Source organism: Papio anubis, chromosome 8 (genome assembly GCF_008728515.1).
Source record: "Papio anubis isolate 15944 chromosome 8, Panubis1.0, whole genome shotgun sequence".
NCBI classification, from domain to species: domain Eukaryota; kingdom Metazoa; phylum Chordata; class Mammalia; order Primates; family Cercopithecidae; genus Papio; species Papio anubis.
Window position 1 is genome coordinate 95,242,571 of NC_044983.1, and position 13,415 is coordinate 95,255,985.

Genomic DNA, 13,415 nt, shown 5'->3' on the forward strand with positions numbered 1-13,415 from the left:
GATTCTTCCTATCCATGAGCATGGTATGTTCTTCCATTTGTTTGTGTCCTCTTTTATTTCACTGAGCAGTGGTTCGTAGTTCTCCTTGAAGAGGTCCTTTACATCCCTTGTAAGTTGGATTCCTAGGTATTTTATTCTCTTTCAAGCAATTGTGAATGGGAGTTCATTCCTGATTTGGCTCTCTGTTTGTCTGTTACTGGTGTTTAAGAATGCTTGTGATTTTTGCACATTAATTTTGTATCCTGAGACTTTGCTGAAGTTGCTTATCAGCTTAAGGAGATTTTGGGCTGAGACAATGGGGTTTTCTAAATATACAATCATGTCATCTGCAAACAGGGACAATTTGACTTCTTCTTTTCCTAACTGAATACCCTTGATTTCTTTCTCTTGCCTGATTGCCCTAGCCAGAACTTCCAACACTATGTTGAATAGGAGTGGTGAGAGAGGGCATCCCTGTCTTGTGCCAGTTTTCAAAGGGAATTTTTCCAGTTTTTGCCCATTCAGTATGATATTGGCTGTGGGTTTGTCATAAATAGCTCTTATTATTTTGAGGTACGTTCCATCAATACCGAATTTATTGAGCGTTTTTAGCATGAAGGGCTGTTGAATTTTGTCAAAAGCCTTTTCTGCATCTATTGAGATAATCATGTGGTTCTTGTCTTTGGTTCTGTTTATATGCTGGATTATGTTTATTGATTTGCGAATGTTGAACCAGCCTTGCATCCCAGGGATGAAGCCCACTTGATCATGGTGGATAAGCTTTTTGATGTGTTGCTGAATCCGGTTTGCCAGTATTTTATTGAGGATTTTTGCATCGATGTTCATCAGGGATATCGGTCTAAAATTCTCTTTTTTTTGTTGTATCTCTGCCAGGCTTTGGTATCAGGATGATGTTGGCCTCATAAAATGAGTTAGGGAGGATTCCCTCTTTTTCTATTGATTGGAATAGTTTCAGAAGGAATGGTACCAACTCCTCCTTGTACCTCTGGTAGAATTCAGCTGTGAATCCATCTGGTCCTGGACTTTTTTTGGTTGGTAGGCTATTAATTGTTGCCTCAATTTCAGAGCCTGCTATTGGTCTATTCAGGGATTCAACTTCTTCCTGGTTTAGTCTTGGAAGAGTGTAAGTGTCCAGGAAATTATCCATTTCTTCTAGATTTTCCAGTTTATTTGCGAAGAGGTGTTTATAGTATTCTCTGATGGTAGTTTGTATTTCTGTGGGGTTGGTGGTGATATCCCCTTTATCATTTTTAATTGCGTCGATTTGATTCTTCTCTCTTTTCTTCTTTATTAGTCTTGCTAGTGGTCTGTCAGTTTTGTTGATCTTTTCAAAAAACCAACTCCTGGATTCATTGATTTTTTGGAGGGTTTTTTGTGTCTCTATCTCCTTCAGTTCTGCTCTGATCTTAGTTATTTCTTGCCTTCTGCTAGCTTTGGAATGTGTTTGCTCTTGCTTCTCTAGTTCTTTTAATTGCGATGTTAGAGTGTCAATTTTAGATCTTTCCTGCTTTCTCTTGTGGGCATTTAGTGCTATAAATTTCCCTCTGCACACTGCTTTAAATGTGTCCCAGAGATTCTGGTATGTTGTATCTTTGTTCTCATTGGTTTCAAAGAACATCTTTATTTCTGCCTTCATTTCGTGATGTACCCAGTAGTCATTCAGGAGCAGGTTGTTCAGTTTCCATGTAGTTGAGCGGTTTGGATTGAGTTTCTTAGTCCTGAGTTCTAGTTTGATTGCACTGTGGTCTGAGAGACAGTTTGTTATAATTTCTGTTCTTGTACATTTGCTGAGGAGTGCTTTACTTCCAATTACGTGGTCAATTTTGGAGTAAGTACGATGTGGTGCTGAGAAGAATGTATATTCTGTTGATTTGGGGTGGAGAGTTCTATAGATGTCTATTAGGTCTGCTTGCTGCAGAGATGAGTTCAATTCCTGGATATCCTTGTTAACTTTCTGTCTCGTTGATCTGTCTAATGTTGACAGTGGAGTGTTGAAGTCTCCCATTATTATTGTATGGGAGTCTAAGTCTCTTTGTAAGTCTCTAAGGACTTGCTTTATGAATCTGGGTGCTCCTGTATTGGGTGCATATATATTTAGGATAGTTAGCTCTTCCTGTTGAATTGATCCCTTTACCATTATGTAATGGCCTTCTTTGTCTCTTTTGATCTTTGATGGTTTAAAGTCTGTTTTATCAGAGACTAGTATTGCAACCCCTGCTTTTTTTTGTTCTCCATTTGCTTGGTAAATCTTCCTCCATCCCTTTATTTTGAGCCTATGTATGTCTCTGCGTGTGAGATGGGTCTCCTGAATACAGCAGACTGATGGGTCTTGACTCTTTATCCAGTTTGCCAGTCTGTGTCTTTTAATTGGAGCATTTAGTCCATTTACATTTAAGGTTAAGATTGTTATGTGTGAACTTGATCCTGCCATTATGATATTAACTGGTTATTTTGCTCGTTAGTTGATGCAGTTTCTTCCTAGCCTCGATGGTCTTTACATTTTGGCATGTTTTTGCAATGGCTGGTACCGGTTGTTCCTTTCCATGTTGAGTGCTTCCTTCAGGGTCTCTTGTAAGGCAGGCCTGGTGGTGACAAAATCTCTAAGCATTTGCTTATCTGTAAAGGATTTTATTTCTCCTTCACTTATGAAACTTAGTTTGGCTGGATATGAAATTCTGGGTTTAAAATTCTTTTCTTTAAGAATGTTGAATATTGGCCCCCACTCTCTTCTGGCTTGGAGAGTTTCTGCCGAGAGATCTGCTGTGAGTCTGATGGGCTTCCCTTTGTGGGTAACCCGACCTTTCTCTCTGGCTGCCCTTAAGATTTTTTCCTTCATTTCAACTTTGGTGAATCTGGCAATTATGTGTCTTGGAGTTGCTCTTCTCGAGGAGTATCTTTGTGGCGTTCTCTGTATTTCCTGGATTTGAATGTTGGCCTGCCCTACTAGGTTGGGGAAGTTCTCCTGGATGATATCCTGAAGAGTGTTTTCCAACTTGGTTCCATTTTCCCCCTCACTTTCAGGCACCCCAATCAGACGGAGATTTGGTCTTTTTACATAATCCCATACTTCTTGCAGGCTTTGTTCATTTCTTTTTCTTCTTTTTTCTTTTGGTTTCTCTTCTCGCTTCATTTCATTCATTTGATCCTCAATCGCTGATACTCTTTCTTCCAGTTGATCGAGTTAGTTACTGAAGCTTGTGCATTTGTCACGTATTTCTCGTGTCATGGTTTTCATCTCTTTCATTTCGTTTATGACCTTCTCTGCATTAATTACTCTAGCCGTCAATTCTTCCACTTTTTTTTCAAGATTTTTAGTTTCTTTGCGCTGGGTACGTAATTCCTCCTTTAGCTCTGAGAAATTTGATGGACTGAAGCCTTCTTCTCTCATCTCGTCAAAGTCATTCTCCGTCCAGCTTTGATCCGTTGCTGGCGATGAGCTGCGCTCCTTTGCCGGGGGAGATGTGCTCTTATTTTTTGAATTTCCAGCTTTTCTGCCCTGCTTTTTCCCCATCTTTGTGGTTTTATCTGCCTCTGGTCTTTGATGATGGTGATGTACTGATGGGGTTTTGGTGTAAGTGTCCTTCCTGTTTGATAGTTTTCCTTCTAACAGTCAGGACCCTCAGCTGTAGGTCTGCTGGAGATTGCTTGAGGTCCACTCCAGACCCTGTTTGCCTGGGTATCAGCAGCAGAGGCTGCAGAAGATAGAATATTTCTGAACAGCGAGTGTACCTGTCTGATTCTTGCTTTGGAAGCTTCCTCTCAGGGGTGTACTCCACCCTGTGAGGTGTGGGGTGTCAGACTGCCCCTAGTGGGGGATGTCTCCCAGTTAGGCTACTCAGGGGTCAGGGACCCGCTTCAGCAGGGAGTGTGTCCCTTCTCAGATCTCAACCTCCGTGTTGGGAGATCCACTGCTCTCTTCAAAGCTGTCAGACAGAGTAGTTTGAGTCTGCAGAGGTGTCTGCTGCTTTGTTATTGTTTACTGTGCCCTGCCCCCAGAGGTGGAGTCTACAGAGACAGGCAGGTTTCCTTGAGCTGCTGTGAGCTCCACCCAGTTGGAGCTTCCCAGCAGCTTTGTTTACCTACTTAAGCCTCAGCAATGGCGGGCGCCCCTCCCCCAGCCTCGCTGCTGTCTTGCCGGTAGATCACAGACTGCTGTGATAGCAATGAGGGAGGCTCCATGGGTGTGGGACCCTCCCGGTGTGGGATATGATCTCCTGGTGTGCCTGTTTGCTCAAAGCGCAGTATTGGGGTGGGAGTTACCCGATTCTCCAGGTGTTGTGTGTCTCAGTTCCCCTGGCTAGGAAAAGGGATTCCCTTCCCCCTTGCGCTTCCCAGGTGAGGCAATGCCTTGCCCTGCTTCAGCTCTCGCTGGTCGGGCTGCAGCAGCTGACCAGTACCGATTGTCCGGCACTCCCCAGTGAGATGAACCCAGTACCTCAGTTGAAAATGCCGAAATCACCGGTCTTCTGTGTCGCTGGTGCTGGGAGTTGGAGACTGGAGCTGCTCCTATTCGGCCATCTTGCTCCGCCCACCCTAGGAATATTTCTTAAAGAATATCTCTTTTGTTTTAGATTCATGAACCGAGCCATTTTTAAGCCATTAATTATGTTTTAGTCTCAAATTTTATTGTAAGTTTAATTTTTACCCTGGAACAAATAGGGCAAATTCAGAATACAAGTATTTTGAAAAAGATATTTTTGCAAAACAGTCCATTTGGGAAATGTGTTCATAGAGAATACAGATAGAAAAAATGGACTCCATTTCTGCTGTCAAGAGGTTTACAATCTAATAATGGGGTCAGGCACATAAACAAGTAACTGTAGTACAGACAATGATATTTTTGGTCAAATAGAAATATGGTTAGAATTGTTTTAGAATGTAGAAGTAGGTGTCAGTCCAGAAGGGAATCGAAAAATTAAAGATGGCTTTATGGAGTAAGCTATCCTTTAAGCTGTATGCACAAAGACATACAGGCTTTTGAAAGGACTTGTATGGGGAAAAGTATATTCTAGGCATAGTGAGTAGTGAGTGGCAGACAAGGGGCTCAGCTGAAGCAGAGGCTGTAGAATGAAAAGGAAGACAGCAGTGGAAGAACCAGGCAGAGCTGGAGGGGCTGGGCTGCAGCAAGGAGCAGAGGCAGAAGGCAGAGATGACATCCAGGTAACCTACATGCTGAAGATGGTCAGAAATTCTGAATTTCTGAAGTCCATGAGAAAGCCATTGCATGAGAAAGAAGGCCAGCGACCTTGAAGTTGCTTCCAAATGTGACTCTGGCTTTCTCCTGTGGTTCTTTGTACACTCTGGTGCTTCTTCATGTGATCAAAATTAGAATATATTCATTGTTGGTCAAGCAAGAGCCTACCTTTGTTCTGTCATCCAGGAATTTTCAGTCTGTCTGCTTTTATTTGCTGCCCTAATAATAACAAAGGGCCCAGACTTGGACTGAATTGATACTGCAAATCATCAGAACCAGCCTTCCCAAGCATAAGGAGGATTTTGCCCCTACCCTCAGGTAATCCTGGCTGTGAACATGATGTTCTTGGAGTTGTTTTTTAAATAGCCTTGTTCTGTTTTCAAATATTTACCCATTTAAGCAACTCGCTATTTAATACTGAAGGGGTATTTGTTCTGCTGTCTGGCACCTGGATCCTGAGGTAGAGCTTTTTTCTAGGTCTTAGTCCATCTTTTCATGTTAGAAAAATTAATTTTTTACTCTGAACAAATTCACTTATATCTACCATTCTTGTTACAAGTTATGCAAAAGACCCTGGAGGGATTGTGATATGTTTTTAGGTGAGTTTTGAGGTATGTTTTTGTGTCCCTAGTCCAGAAGGACATCCCCATAGTAGTAAGTTCACACCCAAGAGCCTGAAAGTTGTTTGCACATTGCACTTCAAGTCCCGAGTTTTAGGGTTTTTTTCCACAACGATTCATATGCACACATATAGCGGGCCCCATGTCTGGACTCCAGCCCACACAGAGTTATTTGCCAATTCCAAAAAAGCAGAGAATGAAGACACTCATGCCCCATCATCCATCATTTTTTTCTATGAACCTTACAGCTGAATATTGAAAAATCTGGTTTTGATATTTTGGGTATTTTTTTTTTCATTTCAAGTCAACTGAATAGCCCATACACATGGATATAAAGAAATATAACCAGGAATTGTTTGTGGTATTGAATCAGAACTGGAGACATCTGAAGTCAAGCCACTTCAGTAGTGTTTCTTATTTCTTTTTAATCAGATTTTGAATATTCTTTCTGCAGGTTGTGTTCCTGACTGGCTTTGGCTATGTGTATGTGGACACTGTACATCAGTGTGGCACAGTCTTCATCACTGTGGCCCCAGAAGGAAGAGCAGGACCTATTTTAACCAACAGCAATAGGTAGGTTTAATTATTTTCCCTGTAACAACATAGTAAGTGTTCCTGTTATAAAGTTGTAAACTTACTATTTATCTTTGTCATCTCTACATATGTATTAAAGCTTTTTGTTAATTATCGCATAATCCATAAAAATATGGTTATTAGCAATAAATCATACCTTCAATAGGTAGCAATAAACCATCTTTCCTAGATACCACTTCCACTCCTTCTGTGGTAGGTTTAACAAACTGATTTACAAACTATGCATCTTGGAATCATACCACTATTATTAGCATGAAATGCACATTAATACCTCTGTATCTGCATGACAGTGTAGTAATTAATAATAAAACTTAGCAATTAGAGCTACATCAAATATAAATACGCCTCTTAAGAGTCATATTTTCCACCCCCACTTTGACCTGAATGTTGCCATCAGGTTTTAAAAACTTGAAATAGACAAAGAGTTAATATTCTTAATTTAAAAGAATTCACATAATTCAATAGGAATAAAGATAGCCTTACAGAAACAAAAATAGAGGCAATAGGCATAAACAGAAAATTCTAAGAAGAGGAAATGTAAGTAATCAAAGAAATGCTAATTTATCAAATTAACAATGATGTCATATCATATCCAGTCCTGGTGAAAGTGTAAATTGGTACTATTTCCTGGAAAGCACTTTAGTAATACATGTTAAGAGCTTTAAAATCCTTTTGGCTTAGAAATTCCACTTTTAAGTGTGTTAAGAGTTTAAGAGTTAAGGAAGTAGAGAAGTGGGCAAAGATATACACAGAGAGATGTACACAGTGAGAGATATCACACAATTACAATGGCAAAATATTCAAAGTAAAAATGCCCATCCATAGGGAAATAGATGTACTATAATTGTACTATAAATGTTACAACTGCAAAAAGTAGATCTCAAAGAATTTTAATGGAATAGAAAATGCATATTATATAATCTAAAAACAAGTAGAATATTGAATATATATGATCCTAGTTATATGTTATCTGTACATACATACACACATAAGTACATATGTATACATACTCAAACAGAAAACATTCCTAGAAATAAGACTGAAAAGAAAACAATCAAAATTGGTAACAGATATGGGGGGGTTAATGAGTTATTTAATATTTAATTATTATTTGATTTCTGTATTTTGATTTCTTATAATAGCATTTATTTTATGATCAGAAAAAATAATTTAATATTAAAATATAAATACCACCAACTTCCATACATTTGTTTAAATCTTTCTTTTAAAAAGTTCATTGCAACCGGGTGTGGTGGCTCACACCTGTAATCCCAGCACTTTGGGAGGCCGAGGTGGGCAGATCACCTGAGGTCAGGAGTTTGAGATCAGCCTGGCCAACATGGTGAAACCCTGTCTCTACTAAAAGGACAAAAACTAGCCAGCCTTGGTGGTAGGTGCCTGTAATCCCAGCTATTCAAGAGGCTGAGGCAGGAGAATCACTTGAACCCAGGAGGCGGAGGTTGCAGTGAGCCAAGATCACGCCACTGCACTCCAGCCTGGGCAACAGAGCTAAACTCCATCTCAGTTTGGGCGGGGGGGAGGTTTATTGCTTCTCATATATGGTGAAGAAGTCATTAATTTGGATTCTGCTCATTTGAATTTATAATATTTCAAACAATGTTGGATAGGATGTTTTCTTTGCCCAAAAGTGTTCATAAAAAATTAATAGCATAACAAAATTGGAGATGAACTTTTAACTAGTATAGTACAAAATTTCAGGTTTATTCAACACTTTCAGAAACATTTTATCTAGGGCATAAATGTTAATGACAATAGAAGCAACCTTTCATGAGAAAAGTACAGGTATTTCTTGGAACTTCCTTAATTCATTCAACAAATGTTTTACAAGGGCTTACTGGATGCCTACCACAGGATGAGGATACATCCATAAATAAAAAGGCCCAATCCTTGCCCTGGAGAAGATCACTTTCTCCTCATAGGCATGGAATTGGGCAGGGTGATGGGGGGTGTAGAGAGTAAACATAAAAAGAAAGGAAATGTTATGGTGCAGTAGAAGGTCAGCATTCTACAGGGATGAAAACAGAGCTCAGTAAGAGGCGCTGGGAGTGCCAGGGCCAAGGGACTGGGAGAGTGTAGTTTTAAACAAATTGGTGTTGGTAAGCTGCACTGAGAAGTTGATATTTGGGCGGAGACTGGAAAGCAGTAGGGGGTTAGTAATGTGACTATCTGAAGGAAGAGCTTCCCAGGCAAAGGGCACAGCCAGTTCAAAGGCCTGCAACAACGTGCCTGGCATCGAGGAGGAACAGGGAAGAGGCTGTTGTGGGCCCAGTGGAGGGGATGGAAGTGGAAGTAGCAGTGCATGAGGTCCAGGAGGTAAGAGCTAGAAGGAGGGAGACCTCATTGGGACATTGAAGGGCTTAGCTTTAATTATAAGCGAAATGAGGAACTCATTGGAGCATTTTGCACATAGAAGTGACACACTGTGACTTAAATTTCTCGAAGATCATTGGCCGCTTTGTTAAAGTAGACTGTAGACAAACAAGGGCACAAGCAAGCAGGGAGACTAGTTAGGAGATGATTACAGTTGCTCATATTAGACACACTGATGGCTTAGACCACAGTGGTGTCAGTGGAAGTGTCAGTGGAAGTGTCAGAAACAGTCAGATTCTGGATCTACTTCTAAGGAAAAGTCAATGGGATTTTCCTAATACATTGAATGGCTAAAAATAGAGGCATCAAGGATGACATCCAAATTTTTGGTCTGAGCAACTGGTAGGATATGGTTGCCATTAACTAAGATGAGAGAGACTATCTGCAGGTTTAGGAGGAAAGATCAAGAGATTGGTTATAGACATGATAAGCTGAGATGTCATTTAGACATCTAAATGACCGTGTGAAAGGTAGATACACAAGATTGGAGTTCAGGGGGGAGCTCCAGGCTAAGTGTATACTTTGGAAGTCATCAACATATAGATGGTATTTTAGGTCATGAGACTGGATGAGATCCCCAAGGAAGTCAGTGAAGATGGGGGTGAGAAGAGGACCAAGGGCTGAGCCTTAGGCACTTTAAGAGGTCAGGGAGAGGAGGAGGGATCTCCATAGGTAACTGAGGACGAGTGGTCAGAGAGGTAGAAGAGCTGAGAGAAGACAAGAAAGAAAGTATTTCCAGGAGGAGGGAGTTGTCAGCAATGTCATTATTTGTTAGTATGTCGAGTAAGCAAAAACCTGAAAGTCCATCATTTGATTTAGCCAAATGGAAGTCACTGATGACCTTGACAGGAGTTGTTTTATTAGGCTGGGGATGGGGGCACAAAAGGCTGCTTGGAGCAAGCCTTAGAGAGCAGGGAAGGAGAGGAGTTGGAGACAATGTGTATAGAACACACTTTAGAGTTTCTATATAGAGAGGATCAGAAAAATGAGTGGTAGCTAAGGGAGAGAGTGGAGTCATGAGGGATTTTTTTTTTTTTTTTTTGAGGCGGAGTCTTCACTCTGTCGCCCAGGCTGGAGTGCAGTGGCGCGATCTTGGCTCACTGCAAGCTCCGCCTCCCGGGTCCGCGCCATTCTCCTGCCTCAGCCTCCCAAGTAGCTGGGACTACAGGCGCCCGCCACCGCGCCCGGCTAATTTTTTGTGTTTTAGTAGAGACGGGGTTTCACCGTGTTAGCCAGGATGGTCTCGATCTCCTGACCTCGTGATCCGCCCGCCTCGGCCTCCCAAAGTGCAGGGATTACAGGCGTGAGCCACCGTGCCCGGCCATGAGGGATTTTTTGAGCTGAGAGATGACAGCATGTTTACAAGCTGCTAGTAATGAAGAAAAAGATGATGGAGGAAAGGGGTGTGAGTTGCTGGAGGGATGTCTTTGAGTAGGTGAGAGCAGAGTGATTTAGTGCACTTTAGAGGGGTTCACCTGAGACAGAAGCAAGGGTAGTTCCACCCCAGAAATGGAGATGGAGAAGAGCTAAGCATGGACTCAGGTATGGTTGGTGGGCAGTTGTGGCAGGAATTCCTGCTAACTTTTCTTCTGCTCACGTGACTTTTTCAATTTAGGGAGTCTCAGTTACTTTTTCTCTCTTTCTGTCTTGTGATCATCATGATAGAGAATTAATACACAAAGACCAGAGGGATTTTGGAGTAAAAATCTGGTGTTGATAAGGGAAACATACGGAAACATGACAAGAGCTTATAATAGTCCCATTGGGAACATTTCCCAATACTGTTGGAGTGTGACGGGCTCCGTCCAGACACAATGTCCTGAAAGTTGAGTTCTTATTTGTTTCTTATGAGAGTCTGATATCCCATCAGGAGGTATTTAATAGGGTACTGTCATTAAAAAAGAAAGAAGAGAGAAAGAAAAGGTGAGTGGGGGAGACTAATGTTCTTGTCCCTTTCTCTTCTAGAGCCCAGGAGAAGATTGTTACATTCAAAATGTTTATCACTCAGTTGAGTCTGGCAGTGTTTGATGACCTCACCCACCACAAAGCATCACCTGAGCTTCTGAGACTCACACTGGACAATGTTTTTCTCTGCATGGCCCCGGGAGCTGGTCCCCTCCCTGGGGAAGAGCCTGCGGCTGCGCTGTTTGAACTTTACTGTGTGGAGATCTGCTGTGGGGACCTGCAGCTAGACAACCAGCTTTATAACAAATCCAATTTCCACTTTGCTGTCTTAGTCTGCCAGGGAGAAAAAGCAGAACCCATTCAGTGTTCTAAAATACAGAGTCTCCTCATATCTAACAAAGAGCTGGAAGAATACAAGGAAAACTGTTTTATCAAACTTTGCATCACCTTAAATGAAGGCAAGAGCATCCTCTGTGATATTAACGAGTTCAGCTTTGAATTAAAACCTGCTCGGTTGTATGTGGAAGACACATTTGTATACTACATCAAGACTTTGTTTGACACTTACCTTCCTAACAGCAGGTTGGCTGGTCACTCCACGCACCTCTCTGGGGGTAAACAGATGTTGCCCATGCAGGTCACACAGCACGCCAGGGCCTTGGTGAATCCTGTGAAGTTACGGAAACTGGTGATCCAGCCAGTGAATTTGCTCGTCAGCATCCACGCTTCCCTCAAGCTGTACATAGCCTCAGACCACACTCCTCTCTCCTTCTCGGTGTTTGAAAGAGGACCCATCTTCACCACTGCAAGGCAGCTTGTGCACGCCCTGGCAATGCACTATGCCGCGGGGGCCCTTTTCAGAGCAGGTAAGAACACAAGCTGAGGGTCTGTGATGAGCTAGAGCCTGGGCAGAAATGATAGGCTTGGGGGTAGCACCTCATTTCAAGACCTAAAGAAGCAATTGGCAAGAGGTAACACACCTGAGCTTTACAGTCACACACAACTGGATCTAAATATAGAGCCTGCCACTGTTAGCTGTAAGACTTTAGGCAAGTTATTGAACCTTCTTCCTGAGTCTCCATTTCCTCATCAATAAAATGGCTTTGAAGATTTCTGAGAGGATCAGATGAAAGTATGTGAGGTATCCAGCATTTTGCTTGCCATTTAATTAACATTGAAGCAGTAGTAGCTGTTCTGTAACTTAGAATTTTAGTTCAGTTTAGCAAACACTTTTTTTTAGCACCTTGCAGGCACAGAGCCCTTTCTTAGCACCCTAGAGCAACCAGGAAAGCTAGCCCAGGTCTCAGTCCCTGGGCCTAAAAGAAGTCCAGTTCTTGTTCATTAGTTTTCTTCATTGCTATTCATGAATAGCAGCAGGTGAGAAATTCAGAGGATTTGTGTGCTCATAAGATGCACATTGAGCCCTCTATCTATCCAGTGCTGTACTGCCTGTCTAGACAGCTGGCAAAGCGAAGGCTGTGAGTGTGTCAGCCTCTCCACAGACCTGAGCTCAAAGAGAAGGAATGGCCCTTCCACTCTCTGGGGCCAGGCAAGTGGCCTATTGCAGGCTGAGGGCTGCTGTTTCTCAGGGACTCCGTGGAAAAGGTAAGGATTCCTTCAGTCTGGCTGGAAAAGTCTGCAGGGGCTGGCTTGAACATGCATGCAAAATTTTGTAGAGGGACTACTGTGTCCTAGAGACTGGTGGGTAGCGGGCGCAGTGGCTTATACCTGTAATCCCAGCACTTTGGGAGGCTGAGGTGGGAGGATCACTTGAGCACGGGAGTTCAAGACCAGCTTGGCCAACTGGTGAAACCTCGTCTCTACAAAAAATTAAAGTTAAAAAATTACCCAGGTGTGGTGTCGTGCACCTGTAGTCCCAGCTACTATGGAGGCTGAGGTGGGAGGATTGCTCGAGCCCAGGACTTTGAGGCTACAGTGAGCTATGATCACATCACTGCACTCCAGCCTGGGTGACAGAGCAAGACCTTGTCCCAAAAAATAAAGATTGAGTGGTGGGAACCATGTGGTCTCAGGGAACATTATGGTAATCAGCATCACAGTGTGTGTTCCTGAGCCAAGTTCACTCTAAAGCAGTTTTAGTTTGATAATTGGGCTCCCAGAAATTCAAGCAAAGAACAGCATCCAGAGTTAGCCTTGTCAGCCCTTTCCAATAGAAAACATGGAAATCTTACTTTCTGAAAGTAACAGAGGAGAGAGCCTTTGTTCTATCCTCTTTGTAAAGCTGTACTTTGTGAATGCATTCCCATATAAGATTAAGATTGTAGCAGTAAACGACCTGTGTTATTGCCATGTTGGTCAGATTACATTTTCTCCATAATGAAATTCATAGACTTACTAGGATTATCTAGACTCTTTTATAAAAGATAACAACAAGATCAGGGAGAGGGTCCTGCCAGACCTGTTGTCTTGATAGCTTGCACAACAATGAAGAAAACATTTCCCTCTTGCTAAAAACTTATTTAAAAATAAGCAGTTCACATTTCAAATTTAACAGATGGGTGTATTTATAAACAATTCCAGAAACTTCCCCTTCAGGCAATCTTTGCTTTTTCACATAAGCAGCAGGCACGTAGGTTACTGAGCTCCAGTCTGAGGCCTGGCAAGGACGAAGGCTCCCATTCAGTCTCTGCACGACTCAGCAGTGCAGTAAGCAGCAGGGAAACTCTACCTGTGGCACCAAGTAACGGGCC

General features: G+C 42.2%; 1 protein-coding gene across 1 annotated transcript in view; it reads left to right on the forward strand.

The window, feature by feature from the left end:
• The window catches only part of VPS13B (vacuolar protein sorting 13 homolog B), an 876,795-nt gene that overhangs the window by 842,073 nt on the left and 21,307 nt on the right, over positions 1-13,415 (forward strand). Inside the window, exons 54-55 of the mRNA XM_031669315.1 lie at positions 6,269-6,387; positions 10,765-11,570. Of these exons, the coding sequence (XP_031525175.1) occupies positions 6,269-6,387; positions 10,765-11,570 (925 nt within the window). The remainder of the gene's footprint in view (positions 1-6,268; positions 6,388-10,764; positions 11,571-13,415) is intronic.